This window comes from Tachypleus tridentatus, chromosome 12, assembly GCF_004210375.1.
Source record: "Tachypleus tridentatus isolate NWPU-2018 chromosome 12, ASM421037v1, whole genome shotgun sequence".
NCBI classification, from domain to species: domain Eukaryota; kingdom Metazoa; phylum Arthropoda; class Merostomata; order Xiphosura; family Limulidae; genus Tachypleus; species Tachypleus tridentatus.
The window spans coordinates 15,134,989-15,158,277 of NC_134836.1; the positions used below are offsets into that span (position 1 = coordinate 15,134,989).

The window sequence follows — 23,289 nt, forward strand, 5'->3', positions numbered from 1 at the left end:
CTGACCTACCAGATTGGAAGTAACAAGATGAAGTTTACATCTTCACATACTCTGCACTTTACACAAATCTGAGGACAGCTAGTTGTTAAAGGTAGCTTATTGATACAAATGTATCTCTTTAGGTGCTACAAACTGGGCTATTCAGTCTTCATCAGCACATCAACAACAGATAAGCCTTGACTATTTTGTGGCCAATATCAACTCATCCCTGAAAGAGTTGAACTGACCATCACTCTTTTTGTTGCAAGTTTTCAAATAACATGCTGTCAAGAAAATAGTAAAGTTTACATACTTGTGCCACATCAAAGGAAGACACAGTTTACTCAATAGTTTCATTGTTGTTGGTGACAACATATATTCAGTTCTACGGGTAGAGATATCTGTGAGCTGTTGGATTTTTCACTTGAAAACAAAATAGGAGAGTTAATAACACATCAAGGAAAATTTGTAATTAGTTTCTATCACAATGATAATAAATTGATCATTTTATATGTCTTTCTTCCTCTGTTATTCTCTAAAGGTAACACCTGTTCTGCTCATATACATGTGATTTTAATACAAGATGTTGTGCAAGAATATAGATTTTAATGTCCGAAAATAATAGATTATGTGATGTCTGGAGGTTATGTGAGGCATTTATTATGAGAATATACTTTCTTGGAATTTAGTGTGTAATATCAACGATATTATGAGCTCTTGGTTTTTTACTCTCTCTCTTTCAAGTTCAATTCCCCAGTTTGCTAAATAACAATACATAAACAATAATAATAAATCTTAATATGTAACGCTAAATAAGATTTATTAAGAATAAAGAGATATAAAGAGAGCTGAGAGAAATAAGAACGTAACAAAGATATTGTTCGTATTTCGATATTTGTACCACTTTTCATTAGCTTTGATGTAATAATATCAAATATTATATCATCGAATTTTGTATTTTTATCCACTCTTCTTTTCTTCTCAAACTCAGTCAAAGTCAAAGGGCTCAGAAGTACCTTGAATTAAATATCTTGGTGGATCTTTCGTTATTAAGTGAGCATTTCCAGTTTCTCTAGGGTTAATTTAGTTATACTTAAATATACGACAAGTACAAATTATTGATTTGTAGATGGGAGTGTGATATCAGGAACATACCCAACGAGCGAGAGCTAACATGAGTAACCACCGACGGTATTAGTTACTATCTTTAAGTTCTGAGGAAGTCTGTCAGACACATTTAGTATATATGATTAATTTTGAAGTTGACGTATATTACTGGACTATGCATAGGTTCGTTCATGTGCGTATTAAATGTGTAAATAAATCATACAGAGAACATGAATTTTGTGTAACAAGAGAATAAAATAAAGGATTTGATATAAATGTTAAGAGTGCAGTATCTGAAGCGAAATTGTAGATTCATTGGAAAATATGGTGCATCCAATACTTTTCACTGATACTGATTTTTTTTTTTTTTATAATTTTGGCACTAAAATATTTGATAGGTAATGAATTTGCATCAAAGAGTGTGGTATTTGTTGATATTCATGTTTCCTGCAAACTGGTCAGTTAGCGCACATTAAGTAGAAGTTTGGAGAATATCAAATTAGAAGGTGTTTATATTTCTCTCCAAGCTCTGACTAAGATCACTGTGAAGAATGAGTAGAAATAGAGATTTTGCACAGTGAAAACAGTCTTTAGTATAAAAAAAAGCAAACAAAGTTACAAACACATGACAAAACAATGGCAAGTGTGTTGAATTGACAAGAAAAGAGTGGATAAAACTTTGATAGATTTTCTTACCATTTCACTCTAACTAATTTTTTCCTTACTATTCATTTAAGAAAGCAGTTGGCTTACCCACAGTAAGTATAGTTATAAAGCTGCATCTCGCATATGAAGGTCCATGGTAGTGTCATCTACCAATGGTTGGCCAGTTTCTAGCCTTCTTTATGCTTGAAAAAAAAAGAAATGAAAGATGATATTACATCACTGAATGTGATGCACCATGTAAGCTGTAGTCACCTAATCTGAACTTCTGAAACCACCTTTGACATTTTCTTTCATTGAGAGATGCTGCACCATAAGCACCTTGAATGTTCTGTGTAGTTTCTTCTGCACTATTGCCTTTTTTAAACTCATAAATCATTATATGCCTAATGTGCTCCTCAGACACATCTATCTTCATAAGCATTTATTTGATTAATGACCTGAAAAAGTAGAGTTGGGTTAGTTTCTTTTATTTGTCTAAACATTTTTATACATGTCCTACTGCTTACTTTAGTCATTAAAGCCTTCTTCAAAAACAGAAATGATGATGCACTTTCTGTACTAAATTTTTGGGAATTACTTATGGGATGACCTGTTATAATTCAAGAATCTCTAAAACACATCTTTCTACAATTCACGAACACCAGAAAGGTCCCCTGGTGATTGCAATGCAGTAGGAAACCCCAGCTTCAACCAATGGCAATATCTTTATGTATAAAGAAAATAATCTCCAACTATTTATTCACAACTGAGATCACCATCTTGTGTTGATCAAGAAGTAGAAATGCTTTAGTTTGGTCTGTACAAATACATACATTACTAACAACATGTACACTGTGTGTGCTGTTCTTCAGAACAATTAACAAGTTCTGATCAATTTCAACTTGAATTATGTTCATTAATATATTTATTTTATCAATTACATTAGCCACCACTTATAGTTAAACTTGTAAAAAAAAACCAAAAAAAACTGATAAAGATTTAATGGTGAGATAGAACATAACAGTTCAATAGGTCAGACTAAATAACAATATTCTTAGTCATAATCAGTATCTAATAAATATACATTATTTTTAATCAATTTTAAGTTCTTTTATTTGTATTACTTAAAAAGGATAAACTAAACAATAATATTCAATAAATCAGTCAATGAAATATTTTGCCATCACCTTCTGCACCTAATAAGGCTTATCTGATGGCTTATAATTGAAAATATTTCCAGAGCTTTCAGATAAAAAAACAAACAAAACACTTTCAAAAAATGAAAATAATGTCTAAAGAAAATGTAGAAAAGTTTCCAGATCTGTGGTTTGTTCTCAAGCCATTTAAAATTTCCACTAATTTATTTTGTTCTTCTCTGTGTGAGATTAATCTTGTCAGTTTCACATAAAACCAAATATTATTTTCCACATTACTTATTCACTTTACAGTGATGTGAATAACTTATAAACTGGTCTATCCAACAGTGTTTACATTTTGTATTTAGCTATTTTGAAAGCTAAGTTTCATTAGTAGTTGTTCAATTTACCTATTGAGAGGCTTTACTAATAAAATTCAGAGAAAGAGAAAAAAATAATTAATAAATTACATTTTAAAGGAGTGCTAGTTTCTTGGCAAATATAAACTTATATCTTGGGAAGGGCAGAAAAATTCTAAAACAATCTGTGTGTATTGTTTACAAGCAAATTGTCAGAGCTGTGCAGAAATGTAAGTTTATACAGTTTGTCCACTATATAATGCTGAATAATGAATTTGTTGAAATTTCATAACATTCATATTGTAAGTTAATTTAGATTACTATATGGTGAAGCAAAATGAACTCAAGACCCTATAGATACCACATTGTTTTTTTATTTTGGGTGAATTACACTATGTAAGATTATAAAATCACATATATTATCAATTCTAAAACATTTTGAGTAAGAAAACTATTCAAATCAGATAAAATAATTAAAATTTGAAACTTAATGTGTTGGTATGCACTTAATTGACATGTCAAAGTTGCTCCAGAAAGTTTTAAACATTTTCAATATTTCAGGATGTTAGTTTTAGAATACAAAGTTTCACCTTTATCATGTCAGAAATTGACAAATTTATCAATTCTAGCAATCGTGTTGTAAGATTAATTCATCAGTTACATAAAAAGGTAATGCTCATAGCAAAATTACACCAGTTTCTTCATAAATCCAATAATCCTCACAATATGAATGTGATACTGTTTAAAGTTTATTCATTCACTGTTTACAACTGCTTTCCCCTGTAATGAACATTGATATAGTAAACCTTGTAGAATATCTTACATGTTGTAAAATCAATAACTAAACAACTGAGCTAATTCCATATCAGACATACAACAACCTCAAAATGTCAGCCAATAGGAATGCTTCCAATTAAAATTTTCACACTGCTGTACGTATCATAGTTAAAATAACATTTTGCTTTAGCATTATGATATTTTGTACAATGAAAAATATCTCAAAATGATAGATAATGCATATCAATCTAAAAAAAACTGGTTTTAAAAATTCCTAAAACTACCAGCCTGTTTCATAGTCTAGCCAAAATTATGACTTGTTATAAGATCTATCCATATATAAATGTATACTGTTACACTGAAACTGGTGTAGAAAAGTTATTTGCAGTAAATCCAAATAGTAAATAAGCCTTATTTTACACAATGTGATGAAAAATTAATCACATAGTCAATTCTTTTGTGACACAGAAATTTTGTTCGTAAGAGATGATAAAACAATGAACACAACATGGAAAACATTCCATGATACGACATTGTAAAACTTGGATATCGTATGACTATTTTCTACTGAGCTTGAAATAAAATCTAAATGTGATATTATTGTCTCTACATGGTTTATTTACTTCCATAAATAGCTGCATTTCATGATGAAGATCTTCAATTTCTTTGTCTAGCAATTTCTCTTTCCAGTAGACTTAAGTAATTTTTTCATTGTTGGTGTAGACACAGGAAAATCACTGCCAAATCATTGTAATGTTTTTACAATATTTTATTTTTCAATAGATATTGGCAGTGTAGAATATTTCAGGTGATAGATCAGTTTTTGCTTGGTTATGTTCTACTGAACTTGATATAGCCTAAAATTGTCTTTCCTGCAGTTAGAACACATGATTCTTTTGATTGGATTATGATAGTACCCAATACTCTTCTGATGTCTAACTTCTGAATTCTGTGCTTATATCAGCTAGTATTTCATACATGATTGTTTTTAATTGAACTGCAATAGTGCCCAAGACATTTTTTTTTGTCAAACTTCTGTGCTTACATTTCTAACATGTTGGAATACAGATGGAATATATACCAGAGGTTTTAGATCAGTAGTTTGTTTTTCTGAAAAACAAAATGCATTCATGTGATTTTATTAATAAAATACAATCAACATTTTAATATAAAAAAACCAGTAAAATTAAAATGCATGCTATAAATTAAACACAAGCATAAAAATCAAATGATCATGATTTTGTGCTATATGTGCTTGATATTCTCAAACTGCATTTTGGCTAACAGCATTTTTTAATTATCCACTAGTGAATCTATAAGTCTTTTATTTGTTATCCTTTTATCACTTCAAGACTTTATGCATAATTACTTACAGAGTTGAATTAATATTTGTAAACAGCTGGTACCATGATCACTGAATTGAGACTTCACTGCAAATAAAACATTTTTAGGTTTTCTTTGATAGACTGTTTAGGCAGAGTGTTCATGATGAAAGTTTATAGAATGGACGGCAACTGCCTGTTGTGGAAAGACAAGTGTAGAGGACAATGTTTCGAAAGTCTTCTGCATTTCGTCTTCAAGACAGAATATTTTTGAAATGTCGCCCTCTACATCCGTGATGACAAGAAAACCCACTTGTAGAGAAAAATATATATGTAAAAACAGCTGGTATGGGTTAAGAAAATTTTTATGTAGAGGAATGAGCAACATTTTGACCTTCTTCGGTCATTTTGTGGACCTGACGATGACCGAAGAAGGTCGAAACGTTGTTCGCTCCTCTACATAAAAATTTTCTCAACCCATACCAGCTGTTTTTACATATACAGTCGTCCTCTACACTTGTATCTCCACAACAGGTAGTTGCCTTCCTTTCTACAAAGTTTCACTATTTTTAGGTTTTTGATAAAAAAATACATTCCAATTGGTCTTTTTCATATTTAGGAAGATTTACACATGGTATACATGAATAAGTTCTGTATTTATTTACAGACAATAAATACTAAGGTATTGCATATTTTTTACAACTGATAAATTATATTAGAGAGGTCAACATTTGTAAGTTCATGCAACATGGCTTTACCAAGAAATTCCAACAAGGCCAAATTTGACACCAGAGATATTGTGGAAAACTGAGAAAATTAAAAATTGTCTATATCTCTGCTTGTGACCATCAAGAAGGTATCTTTGTGCCAAATATAATGTAATTTGATTAACACAGATATGAAAAGTTAATGAAAACCCCACATTGCTCTTTCCTCACTTAAAAATTGAGCAAAAGAGAAAAAAAATCAAAACTGCTGTATCTTTGTATAGGACTTCCAAAAAGTACCTTTGTACTAAATAACACAAAAATTGGTCAAGAAATAGCAATACCTATAAATTTTTGCTGGCTGTTACCTTTTGACCCCTCTAAAATGACCAAAAATGTGCATATCCTACATTTTTTATGTATATATATCCTTAATTATATACATGGGATCTCTACGAAAAAAATATCACTGTACCAAATCCCATGTATATCAGTCAACATATTGCCAACTGACAAAAACCTCAAAAATTATGTTTTTTTAGTGAGTTGTAACCCTCCTCTGAAAAAAAATCAAAATGGCTAAAGCCAAATTTTTGTAAGTCACTGTGTTGGTTGCACGAAAACTTAAATTGATGCTACTTTTCATCTTGATTGCTGTAAATATGAGTACACAAGTTGTTTGACATTCAACTCAATAAAATCTTTAAAAAAAGAAAAAAAAGGGAGGTAACTTGACATATTGGACTGATATATAACCTTAATAAGTTTAAAGTCAATCGACCAATAAATTAAGGAATGACAGTTAACCAAAAAGTGTTTAGAACAAGAAAGAAAGAAAGAAGATAAAAACAGTTATGTCTCTGCAGAGACATGAGTATTATTAATAATAGTTATTTTTTAAATTTCTTTGAAACATAATTGAAGAAACTGGTGTATTTCTGAACAGGTTAACTTCATTACTAAGTTTAGTTATGTAACAAGAAAGATTGTTTATTTTTTATTCGTGCCAGATACCTTATAGACAAGAAAAACTTTATTCAGAAGAGAGAAGACATATGTCTGACTCTGTGACAAAAAAATCAAAATCAAAACCTCTTCCTTGTATTTAGCAAAATTTAAATGGAAAGGACAACAGAAATAACCTTTCCAGATAAACAAGAACAAAATAAAATCATCACAAGAAAAGTACATAACATTAATTATCTTATGATCAAGGAAGCAAGCTAACATCATATATCTGAATAAAAATGTTAATTCAGTAATGAATACTGCTAAACATCAGGTATATTACTAAATACTTACTTGATTGTTTATTACAGAATTACACAATTCAAACCTGTCTAAATATTAGTCGTTGTTAAATATTATATATTTTATAAGTAAAATGATCACTTTCAAGTCCAAATTTTAATTTGTTATCCATGAAGTATTGTTAAGCTTATCAGGAAATTCCCAAAAAGATGATCTATTTAATATCTCATACTGAATACAACCTACTGCACATGTTCTAGGAATATTGACATTGAAAAATAAATATTTTAATGATAATATAATTTTTCACATGTTTCATAAAACTACTCAAAATGTACCAAACAGAACATAATGCTTTACAGCCAAATAAAAGATAAACCAGGAAAGCATTTATACATTTTAATTACTCTTACCATAAATACCATGTAAAATGGAAAGCTAAAATATATTGAATTTTTGTGCAGAATATGCACACATTAATATATATTTTAAATTTATTCTCTTTTTGAAACTGTCACTACAAATAAGTTTCTGTTTGTGTCTATAGTACATAGAAAGAGTATCAGTTTCAACGTCAACATGTTTTCTTTTACATTATAATATCTTTGAGACAAGATGAAACATCACTTAATTTCTGTAGTGCATATGGGTGTATTGAAGACATAAATACGAAAAATAAATGACTTATAACACCAAATTATCTATGGAAGGTAATTACAGACATAATAATTGAACCTATTATGCACAATATTATCATTACAAGACAGTCTTGTATCTATAATACATAGAAAGAGTATCAGTTTCAATGTAAACAAGTTTACTTTTGCATTATAATATCTTTGAAATAAGAAAATGCTTATCACTTAATTTATGTAAGGTTGCTTACAGTTGCTAGAGGTTCATCTAAAACAGGGGTTCCCAACCTGTAGGTCGCGACCCCCTGGGGTCGCGAAGCCTTGGCAGAGGGGTCACAAAGCCTTGGCAGGGGAGTCGCATAGCCTTGTTAGAAGTAGTTTGGGATAACATTAATTTTATTTCATCAATTACATTTTCAAGTCGCGAGTGCCAAAAGGTTGGGAACTCCTGATCTAAAACGACTATTAAAACATGAGTCATGCAACCACCTACCTGCCCTCTGGTGACTCAACAACTTTGCTCAGAGAAGAAAACATACATGCACTAGCAAAAGCTACAGGAAAATTGATCTTGGAATATACTAATGGATCTTCAAAAACTACAGATTTGATTAGAATTTATTACTTAAACCATTTGAAGCTTTATACTATCAGTTGTGGTTGTGTTTTACTGGAGTATTCCTGAAGAAGCACTGAAGGGAAATGTTTAGTGTCTAATAAAGTAAACACAGCAATCTGATAAGCTCATTTATTTCTAGCATCAAGAAAAAAATGTAAGATCAAAATTCTAGCGAAATATACACCTCTTGTTGCTTAGTTATATTTAAACAGTTTTACACAACTTATCCTTTAAAAAAATTGAATATTTCATTTTGTTCTGAGAAATAACTTGCATACAAAATTGTGAAAACACATTACAGTTCTTTCACATTAAACAAAGTGATTCATACTGTATGATGGAATAAAAAGAATGAAAACAATTTTCCATTAGTTTTGCCTTTGCCTTCCAATATTAATTTATTCATTTGCTTGCTTTATTTTCATTTGCATGTAGAAATTCATCACAAAAACTATTTTGTATCTGATATCCTTAAAAGTCAACAAATCTTTATGTGAATCAGTTTAATATAACTCATCCACAACTATGTCTGTCTCACAGTAAAAACAGTTCATATAACCATTATAATGCATTCAGAAACTATCACCATTGCAAGCTGTATTGTTGTTCTCAATCTACATAGAAAAATAATTTGAACAACAATTTTCAAAAAAATCCCTGGCCCACTTCTAACAATGATCAGTACAATATCATGTGATAAGAACAGATTTTTCACCAATAACAGGTGAAACATTACTGATACTTGTATGAATCTAGCTTACTAGATATTTAAAGATATATGCAATACGGATTTCCAAATTCAAAAAAGAGGTAAGCACAGATAGAAAAAATGTCATAACCCAGATGTCTGGAATAAGCATTATATACACAAGTGGAATCAATGCAAAACACTGAAAATGGATTAAAAAAATGACAAATCTCAAATAAACCAGTTTAACAAGTTAATAAAAGAATAAAAATCTGAACTAAAACATCCAATAAATTGTTTCATAATTGAAATCATGTATCCCTGAAGAGCAGAGTTAATGAAACTGTAGAAGAATGCCTATTCATTAAGAGAAAAGAAAAACAGAATCTCAAGCAAAAGAAAATTAAAGACTATTATAACCACATATGGTCAGACAAATACAAATGGCTGAGTTTATTGCGACCTATAATTTGGATATACAATTCTTTTTGTCAAACAAAACATTTTGGGTGAAAGCAATACTTTGTAATTTGATATTACAATAAACAGAATTAACTTATCTAAGAGACAACATATAAAGGACTAAAAGAAGAAAATATACATGTCTATCAATGCAAAAACACTAATGTACAAAAAAAGCACCACATACCTGGGAAGTGAAAGTGAAGAAGCAAATAAAAGTGTACTGTGACACACATCTACAATTATAAATGCACAATAATCAATTTGGTTAGTCATATGGAACCTTAATCTAGCATTTACAAGACTAATGTTTTTTGTTAAAGATATTACTGGTATTTTATACATAATAATGACAGTTATTGTTTAATTAATTGCCCAGTTAATTTGTGGTTTGATCCAACACTAATTGATACAGAAATTAAGTAATTTCAGAAATGTTCCTAGAAAAACATATAAAAAAATCCCAAAAAGTTCTACAGTGGGAAACACCATTCGTTAGTTGCAATTAATTAACTATTTAATTATAACAATAAATCTTTATGCTCCAATTTGTTATAAAATGTCTTTAAAAGCTACCCCATCAAATACTATGTCATTGAAAATAATTCTTTTTAATCATTTGTGGTTTTTATACTCCTTTACAAGAATTTTTGTGTAACAGTTGTGTACTTTGAGTTTCATTACTATAAAATATTTGCTTAGTATTTGACTCATAATAAGGCCTTATTTCTTTTTCAGAAGGGTTAAAATAAACATTTGCATTAGATGCAAGGAATCTCTGTGTAATAGATTAAACACAGTATTACTGACTGAAAAAGACTAACACTGTAAATAAGGCAAGAAAGACCTGTGAACATGAGGTGCTTGCAATTACTGGATGTATGGCGCATAAAGATTGCAGATGACATTATTAACATAAATTAGCTTAATAAACTATTAATAGGCACTAATGTAAGGCTCTGGTTTGCATTATTTACTGGAAGATACTTATGTCAATTCAGTGACCAGTCATATATCTAGAGGCAAAGCTATAGCTATTTGGTCATACCTTCTTACAGACTTAGATCTCTATGCATTACCTGTAAATGAAATATTCAGGGTACCATTACCAAACACTGATAAACCAGATCCACGAAGAATTGGTAATGTGGAGGACGCAAAACTTGGTGTCCATGGAACAAAATAAGATGACGAAAATCAAGACAGATATACTGATGCTGACACAGAGGGAGTAAAAAGTGCGAATATTTACTTACTATTAAGGGTAACAGATCCTGACATGATATTATTTATGATAAACTCATGGATGGCAGACTAACACAAGAAGTTTATTCATTTGTAGTGCTGCATAAGATTCAACAAAAATTAGACCATACAAAAGTAGATTTAAAGAGTGCAGCAGCAAAGCTATGTATCCAGTACATTGAAATACTTTGAATTTTTATAAAACCAGAAAAAACTGTAAACTTCACTTGAGTTGAGTTGAATGTCAAATATGTTATCATACTTTGCTACCTTTGCCCATAAAAGCCAGCAAGGATTTATATCTAACTGATAGGAAAAACTTGTATTAGAATTATTGAAATTGTACAGTAATTTTACACAAGGGTTTCATGTTGGCAGAAGAAGCAATCATTTATGGTGTCGCCTTTCATCTGACCCTATAACTGAATATGCTTTCAATTATAAGTGTTAAAACTACAGGTGGCTTTACAAAGGTCAAGAAATGAGAGAAACATAGCAATTAGTATAGCTATTGTCAACACCTGTTTGTGCAGAAGTTAAGCAAATTATACAGAATTTCACAGAAACAATATTTTAAACCAGTGAAAAACACAAAGATATGGCAAAAACCTGGAAAAAGTGAGATAAAAATGATACATAAATATTGCTTATTTTTTTCCACAGCAGAAATCAATTTGCTGTTAAAGAAAGCTTTCATAGTATTTCTAGTGGAGTTGTTGTTGATAAAGTGATAAATGTTGATGACGAAAAAGTTGAAATGTTAATTTTATATAAAATGACACAAATAAATGCTATTGACTATGTTATCAAGCAAAAAGGACAAGCAACAACTTTAGCAGATAAACAGGCTGTAAAATTTGAGGATGAAACAACTTTGGTTGTTTGAAAGATTGCTTACAGTCGTGAGAGGTTAATCTAAAATCCATATCAAAACACGAGTCATGCAGCCACCCTCTGTGACTCAACAACTTTACTCAAACAAGAAAACAAACCTGCACTTGTAAAAGCTACAGGAAGATTTATCTTGGAGTATACTAATGGACCACCAAAAGATGCAGGATATGTTTTAGATGGTATATCCCTTCTGCAACATCTTTCTTGGCCCAAAGGCCTTACTTACAATGTCCTGTCAGTTTGTACATCAACTATGTAAGACGTGTTTGATGGATCTTGATGGCCCATCTACAAAGAATGTAAACCCACAACTGCAAGAAGTGGAAAAGTGGAAGCAACTGTCAATTTTACAGCTGACATGGTCCTGAGAATCAAAAAAGAAGAATCCCTTAACAATGAATGAATTAAGTAGAACTTTAATAACTTGCTAAACAAGAGCTTCTAAAGAAATGCAGATCTATTACAAGTAAAAACAGCAGTAAAGATTGCAGAATTAAAAGCTACAATTATAGCTGGGTAAGATACAGATCTGTTGGTGCTTCTTATTTACCACAGTTCCAAATTAACTTGAGGTTTTCTTTTGACCTAAGCCAAAGCATAATGTGATCCAGAAAAGCAAAGTTTGGAATATAAATGCAGTAAAAACTAAACTTGAAAAAGATATTTGCAACAAATATACTGTTTGTTTATGTTATCTTGAGTTGTGATACAATTTTACAAGTATTTGGTCTTGAGAAATGATTATCATTGAAAAAGATCCATACAAATAGTACCTTAGAGAAATATGCTGCAACCTTTACCATAAAAATACACAAGCAAAACATATATCATATCTTTGGTTGAAAAGACACTTGTAGAATTGTACAGTGAGAAACAAGAACAAGGACTTGATGACTTTTGTTATGATTAACTGCTTCAGCTACAAAGTATTATAGCCTTTGAGTCTATTATCAGGTCCAGATCTTTTGTCTCAACCATGTGAAACTGCCAATCTGAATCCAGATCTGTTAAATGTACATGTAAGAAACATAAATTGCAATGTTCCACAGCTTGTGGTGAATGTTCAGGGGTTACACATACAAACTTTCCTTCTCCAATGCCGGATGATGATATTGAGGACTGATTTCAAAAGACTATTATCTAAGTACAGTGATTATGCAATAGATTTTGATTACTGACGGCTAATCTATGATTTTTTTGTATTCTTTATTTTAAAAAAAAAGGAGCAAAAATTGTTAATATTTGTGCTGACATAACATCTATTAAGAAAACTCACAATTAAAATTAACTTCTCTGGCACACTTTAATTATTTATTAGCTTAAAAGATCATAAATATTGAAGTGGAAAACAAAATTCAATGAAGTTAATTTAAGATTTATCAGTTAAGTGATTACTACTAGAACAATATGCAGTGCACTGCCAAGTATAGAAATCACATTAATTTTACCAAAATAAAAAATAAATTAGCTTAGAAAATTTGCATGTAACTACATTTTCTTTATATTTGGTAGAAATATACAATTTCAAATAAAAGTCCTTTCTAAACTTAGTAGTCTGAAATGAACTTTTAAAATGTACTTATAATTCTAGTTTATCACCTAAACATTGAATATATAATACCTGTGTACTTGGACCATAGTTAGTCAATTTCTTATGTCATTTGTTTATTCTAGAATGGAATCAATTTAAATCTACTATAGTTTGCTAAGCATGGTGAATATTTAACTAATAGATGGAAAAAACCTGACAATATTATTTTTTAACATTCATATAGTAACCTATCATATTGATATCCTTACACTTTATAAGAAACAGTAAAAATGGTTTGTTCAATCAAAAAACTACTAGTAAAAGGATAATCCAATGAGAAATTATTTTTTTAAATTATATGTTCAACTAGCCTTTCAAATAGAATATCCATACAGCTTTTAATATTTTTAATACAATGCCAAACAATTTTCATCATTTGAAACTTAATAAAATTCCTTAATCTTTTTTTAACTTGAGATTTCTTCTGAGCAATTAAAATTGTTCTGTAACTAAGATAAAAAAACACAAGTTGGTTTTAAATGAAATAAAACACAACAAAACCGACTCAATATAACAATTATTTTATCTGACAGCAAAAAAAGAATAATCATTTGAAGTTAAAAATTTTCTTTGGTTTTTGTAGTGCTGTACATTAACAAGACAATGAAGCTTGTATCAAAAATTAATTATACCATACAGAGTATACTCATCTTAAGTCACAAAGTGAACATTTACTATTTAGCCTGACTATGCTTAAAATTTTATAATTTATTATCACAAATACTTGATACATAAACTTTCAGTTAAAAATACTGGTAAAAACTTCATAAACTATTAAAAATGATCCTTTCAAGAAAGAGTTTGTGCTTTCTTATCATTTTATGTCTCTCTCTCTCTTACACTCTTACACAACACACACACACACATAAAACACTGTACAAAAGTGTTAGGACAAGAAATATTTTGTTATTCTTTCCATGTTATTGGGCTAATTCTTCCATGCCATTACAAAAGTAAATTTCAACACTATGGTGATGTTTCACTAATCCCTGTTGACAACTGAATGAACCAGGGTGAGAATACTTATCATTTTTTAAAATGTCCATATACTTGTACCAAGGGCATGTCATAAGGGTTTCACTTGAATGAACATACATAAATTTATGGTCTGAAATAACTTTCATGATACTCCATGATTTGTTTTAGAAAGAAGCTAGCATATGGTACTGGTATATGCTACAAAAAATCAGTTTAATACCACTCCACAAATAAATCTTGAACAAAACAGTATTTAACACTATATATTAAGTTTTGTTGTCATGCTATGACTCAAAAGGTGTAGAGAATTGTTGGTAGAGTGGAGAGTTCACATAAAAGTTTTACATGACACTAGTTGAACTCTCCAACAAATTGCTGCAGACTTGAAATTTTTCCCAAACACTGTCAAGTATACCCTAGTTCATGAGATTGAGAAAGATAAATTTGAAAATAGGAAAGAAATAGGCAGAACACCTTAATTCAATAATATAGATGTTAAGTATCTTTGTTTATGCAGCCTTCAGGACAAAAAAAAGATTGCTACTGATCTCAAGCATGAGATAAATGACCATGTACCAAATGAAAAAAATTGTCCAAATCTACAGTATCAAAGCACAGGTTGTACGAGCAGCAGAAGAAAGGTGAAAAATACCCCAATGTAAAACATGTACCATGAAACATGGGGTAGTGTGGCAACCTGGGGGTATTTTTCTTGTGAAACGATAGGAGATACTTGCAAAATAAATGTAATAATACACTAGCATAAGTACCATCAGATAATGATCCATCACAGTATAACCACTGGTTTGTGAATTATTGGTAAAGGATTCTAGTACCAAGAAGATAATGACCCCAAACATTCATCCAACCTATGCAGAAATTACACAGTTAAGAAAAAAAACCTGTTGGAGTCATTTAAATGATGCAATGGCTCTTACAGAGCCCTGATCTAAACCCAACTGAGCATACCTCGAAGTTGATTGATAAAAAATTTGACAAATCAAAAGTTTCTTCCATTTAGAGTAAATTCCCAAACAATACTTTGATTAAGTATGTTGTAGCAATGCCTGAAAGACTGTCTGCAGTTATTAAAGGAAAATGGAGACACACAAAATATTAACTGTTTGCTGAGCTAAAACATTTCTACTGAGTTACTGTAGTACTAAATATGAAGATTAATAAAATTTTGATGTTTCACCTGTGTTTTACCTTTCATTCTCCTTTGAAAGTAGCCTGAAATTTGACTTTTTACTTTGTCCTAACACTTTTGCACAGTACTGTATGTGTATGAAATAATGAAATATTTGAATACATACGTATACATCAGTATTTTACACTTACTTTTAAAACTATTTCACATTAAAAAGTTATCACGTGGACTCACTATTTAACATAAAGAAGCCTCCCATACTTAAATGCATGTGTTACTGTATGATTAATGCCGACTCGTTCTTTCTTGTCCACAATCTGTCAATACATAAGCAGGGTGATATTTAACAACGCCCTTTTCATCAACATACTGCAATGCAGGGTTTGGTCGAGAGCAGTCCATACTACCAAGTGATGTAAAACTGTTGAAAATGTTCAAAATAATTAATTTTTTTAAGCTTCTAAAGTACATAAATTACCTTTATCAAAAACCACAAAAAAGAGTTACATGTACACACTATTTATTACTCTGTGGCTCACAAAATGAACATAAGATTCAGTCTGGTGAAAAAACTGCACATTTTTGGTCAGCTGAAAGAGTGAAAACTAGGAAGCAATATGACTGTGTTCTTTTAAGCTATTTATACATAATAATGTAATAGATTAAAACAAGATTCTTTTACCAGCTAAGAGCAAAAATAAAAAAATTACAACAGTTAATTAAATTATTAAATGTTTCCATTACGATAAAATGATCTTATGAAAGGCAAAATGGTTTAAAATGAATTTTAAAATTTAACATAACTGAGTTTAAGTTCAATAGATGTTATCTGTACATTAACTATAACACAAATTTAATAACTTAGTACACTAGTTAGAACAACATCTAAACATTTCTGTTATTATTATTTTTGTGAAATGTATCTGCTACAGTGTGCTTATTGACATGCCAGATGACATGATAATGTGCAAACAAGACTGTTAAGAGTCATGCATATTAAAGTTTGTTGAACACTCAACAATGTTTTTAAGGAAATAATTCTCATAGTCTACTAACTTAACTCTATTTTAAGTTAGTTAAATGTAGACAAACTAGTTGTCAAGTAAAAAGTATATCTATACTTTAACCTTATAACTTGTGCTTGTTTCTGCACAAGGCCTTCAATTAGTTCACTTTATACTTTATGGGCCATTTAATCTCAAAAATATTGCTGTTGTACAGTAGTGAACCATTGTATCTTACTATGAATAAAAAGTTTAAAAACTGCCTTATTGAAATTTACTGACTCTTGGAGGATTATAGACACACATTTTAATGTATTTCAGCTAATCATCATGTGAAGACACAGAACAAAAAATGTAACCTTAAATCATAATTATCTGTAAAAAGTATTTTCATTTGGAGACTCCAAAGTTTTAGATGATCTTAATGACCTACATGCTGTCATTTGGCTTCATACTCTAGATACAATACAGAAGGTTCCTCAAAATCTTCATTATGTTCAGTAAAAATATCTAGCTCAATGTGCAGAAAATAGTACCTTATCATTTTGAGACATCTTCTTTCATCAACATGAATATCACCTCACTACACTGTTCTACAAAAAATACCTACTCACAACAACAGATATCTACATTTCAAATTTAACCATTCATAATCCATTACAAAAATCATTATAATTATTTTTTTTAACAAGCCATCAATATCTTTTGCTGAAAACAAATTTTAAAACAAAAAATATTGTTTCTAAAAAGTCTTTCAAACTCATGGTTATCTCAGCAGCTTCATTCAATTAAATAGAGAACAATAAATCATTCACTTCTCAGACAAAAGCCCTAATCACCATCATTCTGAAACAAAGTTACAAATTAAAAAGGGTATGTAAAACGTTCAACATCCAAGTGCAATTCATATCTGACAAAACTTAAGAAACATGCTAAAATAAACACCAAGACAAAACAGATGAACATTAGCTTGAAAATTTCATGCTCTTGAGGTATAGTGTATATTGGACAGATCAACAATAAAGCAAAGGGTAAAGGAATATTAATGTGTCATCTGAACTCTTTACCAAGAAAAATCATCCCTACTAGAACACAACTGCAACACTGAACATAGTTGGAACAATAACAAATGCATGACTTTGCATAACATTATCTGGAATAACAACCAAAGAATCTCATTTTATATTTAATAATAAGAGATATGATCAAATTGATGTTGTGGCCATGTTCCCACCACTTGCTCCCATATTAACTAATTTATCTTTGTCTTATCATAAAACTAATTGGTTACAGTCCTATCCATTCTAATTTAAACCTTCAGCTTACAAGAGATACAATAATGAGATTTTTATTGTTTTCAGATATGTTAAAAGAAAGTTAATTATGAAAGAACAAACTGGACACATTGAAGGAAAAACACATAAGTGTAACACAAAGGACAGCAATCTTTAGTTTTTACAGATGCACTAGAATATATTCCTTATATAGGTCAGCTTTTTAGTTTTGACTACAGTTTACTCTGGCTGTTGGAGTGAATAAGAGCACATCTTCTCAGGATAAGAGATTGCAGAATTGTATGTATGCCACACTTTCAAGAAACACCACAGTTCATCTTTGTCAGTGATCATTCTTATAAAATATATTTGAGAAAATGCTCATAATAACTTGTACAAAACTCTGTGCAACCACTTCACTTTAGTACGACTCACAGACCAAGGAAGAAAAATGGCACAAAATCTTGACAAAATGAGTATGGCCTCTATGTAATAGTTAATGTGGTATGTAATTTTAACCCAAGGTGAGAATTAACACACATTTTTTAACTTCTTACATCCTATTTACAAGAATATTAGCTAAATAAAGAAGGCCCATAAAAAATGTTTTAAAATATTTCTAAATATACCTAAGTAAAGATATATTCTCATCATTATTGTAGAACCATAAAATATATTAGTTTCAAGTATGATAAAAATAAGAAGTTATAACATGTAATTTAAACAAATTTATAAATTTTTACAATACTTTATGTGACTTATATGGCTACTATATGTATAACTACATTCACTAACACGTGAAATATGAAGTATTTGTAAGTGTAACATATTAATATGAAATTTCTATCAAAGCAAACTACCTAATTTGATTAAAATTAAAAATCAAAGCAGTAAAGAGTTACAGCTAATTAAATTAACTGTTCTCACATTCCTACTTATAAAAATGCTATTGTAATGTTTCACCAACTGAGTTGCTTCACTGTTAGTAATATTTCTTACCATAAACCTAAAAATATCTCAGATGGCTTAACCAGCTAAAAAAAAAATTAGACTAGTCCTACATTCATATACAAACTAACAATATAAAATATTTTTTCAAATAAATATCTAATAATAAAGAGATAATACATCATACATAATGCATCATTTTGTCCTCAACTGTTAATGAAAGTAAAATTAAAAAAATAATAGAGTATACCCTTAACACTTATGAAACACACAAACACTAATTACTAGCTTCATATAATGTCACAGATTCAGTACATTTATGTAGTAACAAAATTATAACTTATTTTCTTTATTATGACTTTCAGATTCAAACACTTACCCATGATCATATAATGAACAATAAGGCACAAAAAGATGTCTCAGAAAATTCCATACTTCATTGTATCTCCAGTTTAGCAGGGGTAGAACACGAACAACACGAGGCCAGTCTGGATCAGTCAAACAGAAGTAGTCCATGGTGTCTAGAAAAAAACAAAAGTAGAAGAGTTCTAGCTTACTTTTGTTATACTAAAGACACCATTAAGGTATACCCAAATTCCCATTATCACACAAAAATGTATCTTATTATCTCCACATGCATACACAAACAAGATAATTAACAAATTAGGAATTAAAAACCTGCAAATAGGGATAATAATAAAAAAGAAAGTAAGGAAACAAAGCTGGAAATAATGTAGACATTATTTACACAAACTGTTACTTAGAATTACATTAGGTGGAGTTAAAAATAGGCATCTGCAGTTTAAATTCATTATTATGTATTATACAATGGACCAACAGTTTAATGATTATATTAAAGATTTCATATCACATAAAGTGGTTAAATATAGTTTCTGATGTAGAGATCTAACGCCTTTCTTTTATTTTAGTAACTTTATAATAATAAATAAAAAATATACATAAAAATAAGAAATTCATTATTCACACCTGAGTTCATTTTTAGCTCTCATACTCCTGACAAAATTTAACCCTTTTTTTTAAAACAATGATGGCAGTGCATAAAATAATTTCTAATTATCAACATGTACTGAAAATATAAGATCCTAAAACTACTATAATTTTAAGCTATAAGTTGTCAAAATAATTCCAATTGATGGTCAAGATGTTCTCTGCAGCAACAATGAAACTGTAGGCTAATTAATTCAATGAATGAGCAAGCCCTATAATAAATTAAGATAAAATCTTCTCTTTCTACTGTTTATAAAAAAGTCCAACATTAAATGTCAGAAAATATTACTGAAATTTTCTGAAAGACAGGATGTAACTGTGGGTTTGACTTTCTTGTATACAATCAATAAATCAAGAAGACTAGATTATAAATTTACATAATGAGTTTTGAATATCTATACAACCTTGTATATTTGTGCAAACAGGCAAAACTCAACATTCAAAATGTGACATAACTTAAAGAAAAGAGTATACATTTATCGTATGTTATTGCTGAGTAACTTTTAACATTACTGACATATCCAACAATTAGTCTTCACAGTGGATGATACATGTAGGTCAGAGCTGGCTCTGAGGGAAATAAAGAGTGCAACGTAGCTTTTTTAAAGTCCATGAAATAATACAAAATGATAGATTAACTTGCACTTTTCTCATCACTGGGAAAAAGTACTTTTGCTATATTAACTTAAGTTGTTCCTGTCACTTTTGCTTCAAAAATTTATAATTTCATAATATCTAAAATGGCAACTTTAAGTGTCAAATGATAAAAAGAAGTGTAGAATGACAATTTATTTGTATATCTTATTTTGAAATTAAAGTTGTATAATATTAACATTTGAATTATAAACTAGATTTTGATTCGAAGTTTATTAACATATATTAGAAATAAAACTGCTTAATTAAATTTTAAATGTAACTCTGTAAAATATTGTGACATGAACACATTTGCCCCACCCAATATTAGAGGGTTAATAAAAAAGTTCAAGACCTTTTGCCAAACTTTCAAAATCAAATGCCTTTATGGTTTCCTTAGACCAGGGTACATTGATCAAAATGTTCCACTCATTATTAATCACAAGAGTACTGTCTCATTATAGCACCATTGGTTATAATGCTTTCTCGAATATACTACTGCAGAGATGCCAACTATTTCAAATGACTGAGCGTAATGATTGTAGACAGAGCCCTTTATCATTTGCGGCTACTAGGCCTGACCAATGTCTCTGTTTATTATTATATTATTATAACTATTATTATTTATTACTGCTATAGATTGCTCATTTATGACTCTGTCTTGTGCATTTAATAAATAAATTCAAAAAAATTCTTTTGAAATTATGTCTTTTATTTAGTTCAGAGTTAACAAACATACTAATAAAATAACATTAAATTGAACATGCACAAACAGTAAGCAGAAAAAGCCTTTGTGCAAGGACTAGTTTATATCATGTTTATGACACTTATTGTAATAGTTTTGCAGCTGTTGCAGCCTTTGCTTTCATGAGAATGTCTCTGGATGGCTGAGAGTTATAACAACATTGTCCATTTGACTGCATACACATCTTGTGTGTTATAATACTGCTCAAAACTGAGGTGCTCAAGTTTGGTCTGAACTTGCTTTTGTTTTTAGTCACTAAACTAAATATCCTTTCATTGTCAGCATTAGAATGTCAAACTTCTGGTTGCCATTTCCATCCTTAACTGTAGACAGCTGAATCCCAAAACTTGTCAACATTCAACTGAAGGACAGTTTCTGAGAAAGTATCAATTTGATAGTTCAAATATTGTCCTTCCAACTTGTCAATAGTGTTGTGCTCATGTGTATTGGCAAGGACATGATTCCTGTCTGTGAAGAAGCGTAGAGAAGAGAAATCTTTGCAGACTTTCAGTTTTGGATCAGCAACCTCTGCGTGAATCAGAACTTCATCATTTAGAGGGAAATGTTTCATCATGTAATTTGTAGCTGCAATATAGTATTTCTTGACACTGGTGTAGAAGCTGATCAGGTCCAGGTCCTTTTCATATTTAACAATGTATTCCTTGGCAGCATTTCCAATAGAAACTGCCTCATCAGATTTGTGTAAGGATTCATTGTTGTAGTCAAGTTCAGTGATGTTGCCTTCAAGATATTCTGGCTTGATGTATCTGACAAGTATATTTTTTAACTTGTGTAATCAGAGTTCTATGCATAATGTGTATGCAAAGTTCTTCTCTTTGCAATATCAAATTGGCTTGCTCAAATAGAGGAATTGCAGACTGAAGAAAAAACAAAATAAGAAGTTCATTTTGTTGTCCAAAAAAACTGTTAACTTATCTAACTTGCTCTGCACATAACTTTTCTTGGTTACTTCCTTGATAGCTTTCGTTTTCTTATCTTTTTTCATTGATTGTCTCTTCTTTAGTTCAAGGTCAGACTACCTAAACATATATTGAGTTATATCAAATGTTTCTTTGTCTGCTTTTGAAGACTGTTGTCCTGTGTCCCTGTGTGGCTGAGAGGATGTCTTGACTGTTAAAGTCTTGCTGCCTGACTGAGCTGCATGTTTAGATCCTTTTAAATCTAGTTTTTCCTTTTCACAGTGAAAATACTTCTCCAATGGCTTCCACATGTCCAATATTCTGTTGAGGCACACCCCAAGTGATAGCCATCTTGTGTTAACAAGTTGTATAATTTTTCTTGTTTCTTTGAAATGTTTTCTGCTAGCACTTTTGTCCAGAAAATAGTAGATATCTATCAATATATCAGAAACTGGGCAGGGCAAACTGGAAGCTTACTGGGCAGCAATATTCATAAGGTGACAGGCCCAGCCCACGAAGTAAATGCACATACGTATGTGCACATACATACAAAAATATATAAAATCATGGAAAATTTAGTCCTTTTACTCTTCAAGTTCAACATAGTCTTGTCCTTCAACATTTGAATTATAAAAACCTATAAATGAGTATATAATTTCTAATAAAATATCTTTTGTGATTACTATAGTGATATTTTTTCTAATGTTTGATGTTTTTTTATCTTGCCAATTATGAGATAATGTTTCTATGTTTATTAGAGTTATGGTCATGTTTTTATTATTTATTTATTATGTCACTTCTCATCTTATACTTATGTTCTTGCAAGTTATGTTTGATTTGAGATGTACTTAGAGGTATGACATTTTGTTGAAATGTAATAAGTTTTTTTACTGAAAAAAGTAGCCTCGATGTTATAAACCTGATTCCTAGAATACAAATAATTGCATAAAGAAAAACATATGAAAGGAGAAACTAGCTCATTACAAGATTATTTTCTACTCGATGTAATTCTATGCAATGAAACTGTGTGGTTGAAATTTAAATAGACTATACTTTCTTTTGATTATTGTATTTTATACAATGGTGTATTTGTTGTTTCGTCTTCCATTTGGTCTACAAAAACAGAGATTATATCTGTCTATATCATGGCACTAACCAATAAATATTAAGAATTATTTGTGTCAACAAAGAAAAAGAAAGCTACCTTGTCCA

General features: G+C 30.1%; 1 protein-coding gene across 12 annotated transcripts in view; it reads right to left on the reverse strand.

Moving 5' to 3' along the window:
• Positions 1-3,580: 3,580 nt before the first annotated feature.
• Positions 3,581-23,289, reverse strand: part of LOC143234940 (FAD synthase-like) — a 98,193-nt gene continuing 78,484 nt past the window's right edge. For 4 of the 12 annotated variants that reach the window (XR_013018868.1, XR_013018867.1, XR_013018862.1 and 1 more), the window contains exons 12-14: positions 19,151-19,292; positions 15,780-15,966; positions 3,581-5,113 (exon numbers count right to left, since the gene is read on the reverse strand). Coding sequence is in view for 3 of the 12 variants with exons in the window: in XM_076472636.1 (XP_076328751.1) it covers positions 15,831-15,966; positions 19,151-19,292 (278 nt within the window). In the remaining 9 variants the exon portion in view is untranslated. Of the gene's footprint in view, positions 5,114-8,651; positions 9,924-13,113; positions 15,967-19,150; positions 19,293-23,289 lie in introns of those variants that run through there. The other 8 variants (XM_076472636.1, XM_076472634.1, XR_013018866.1 and 5 more) reach the window with 7 other exon arrangements.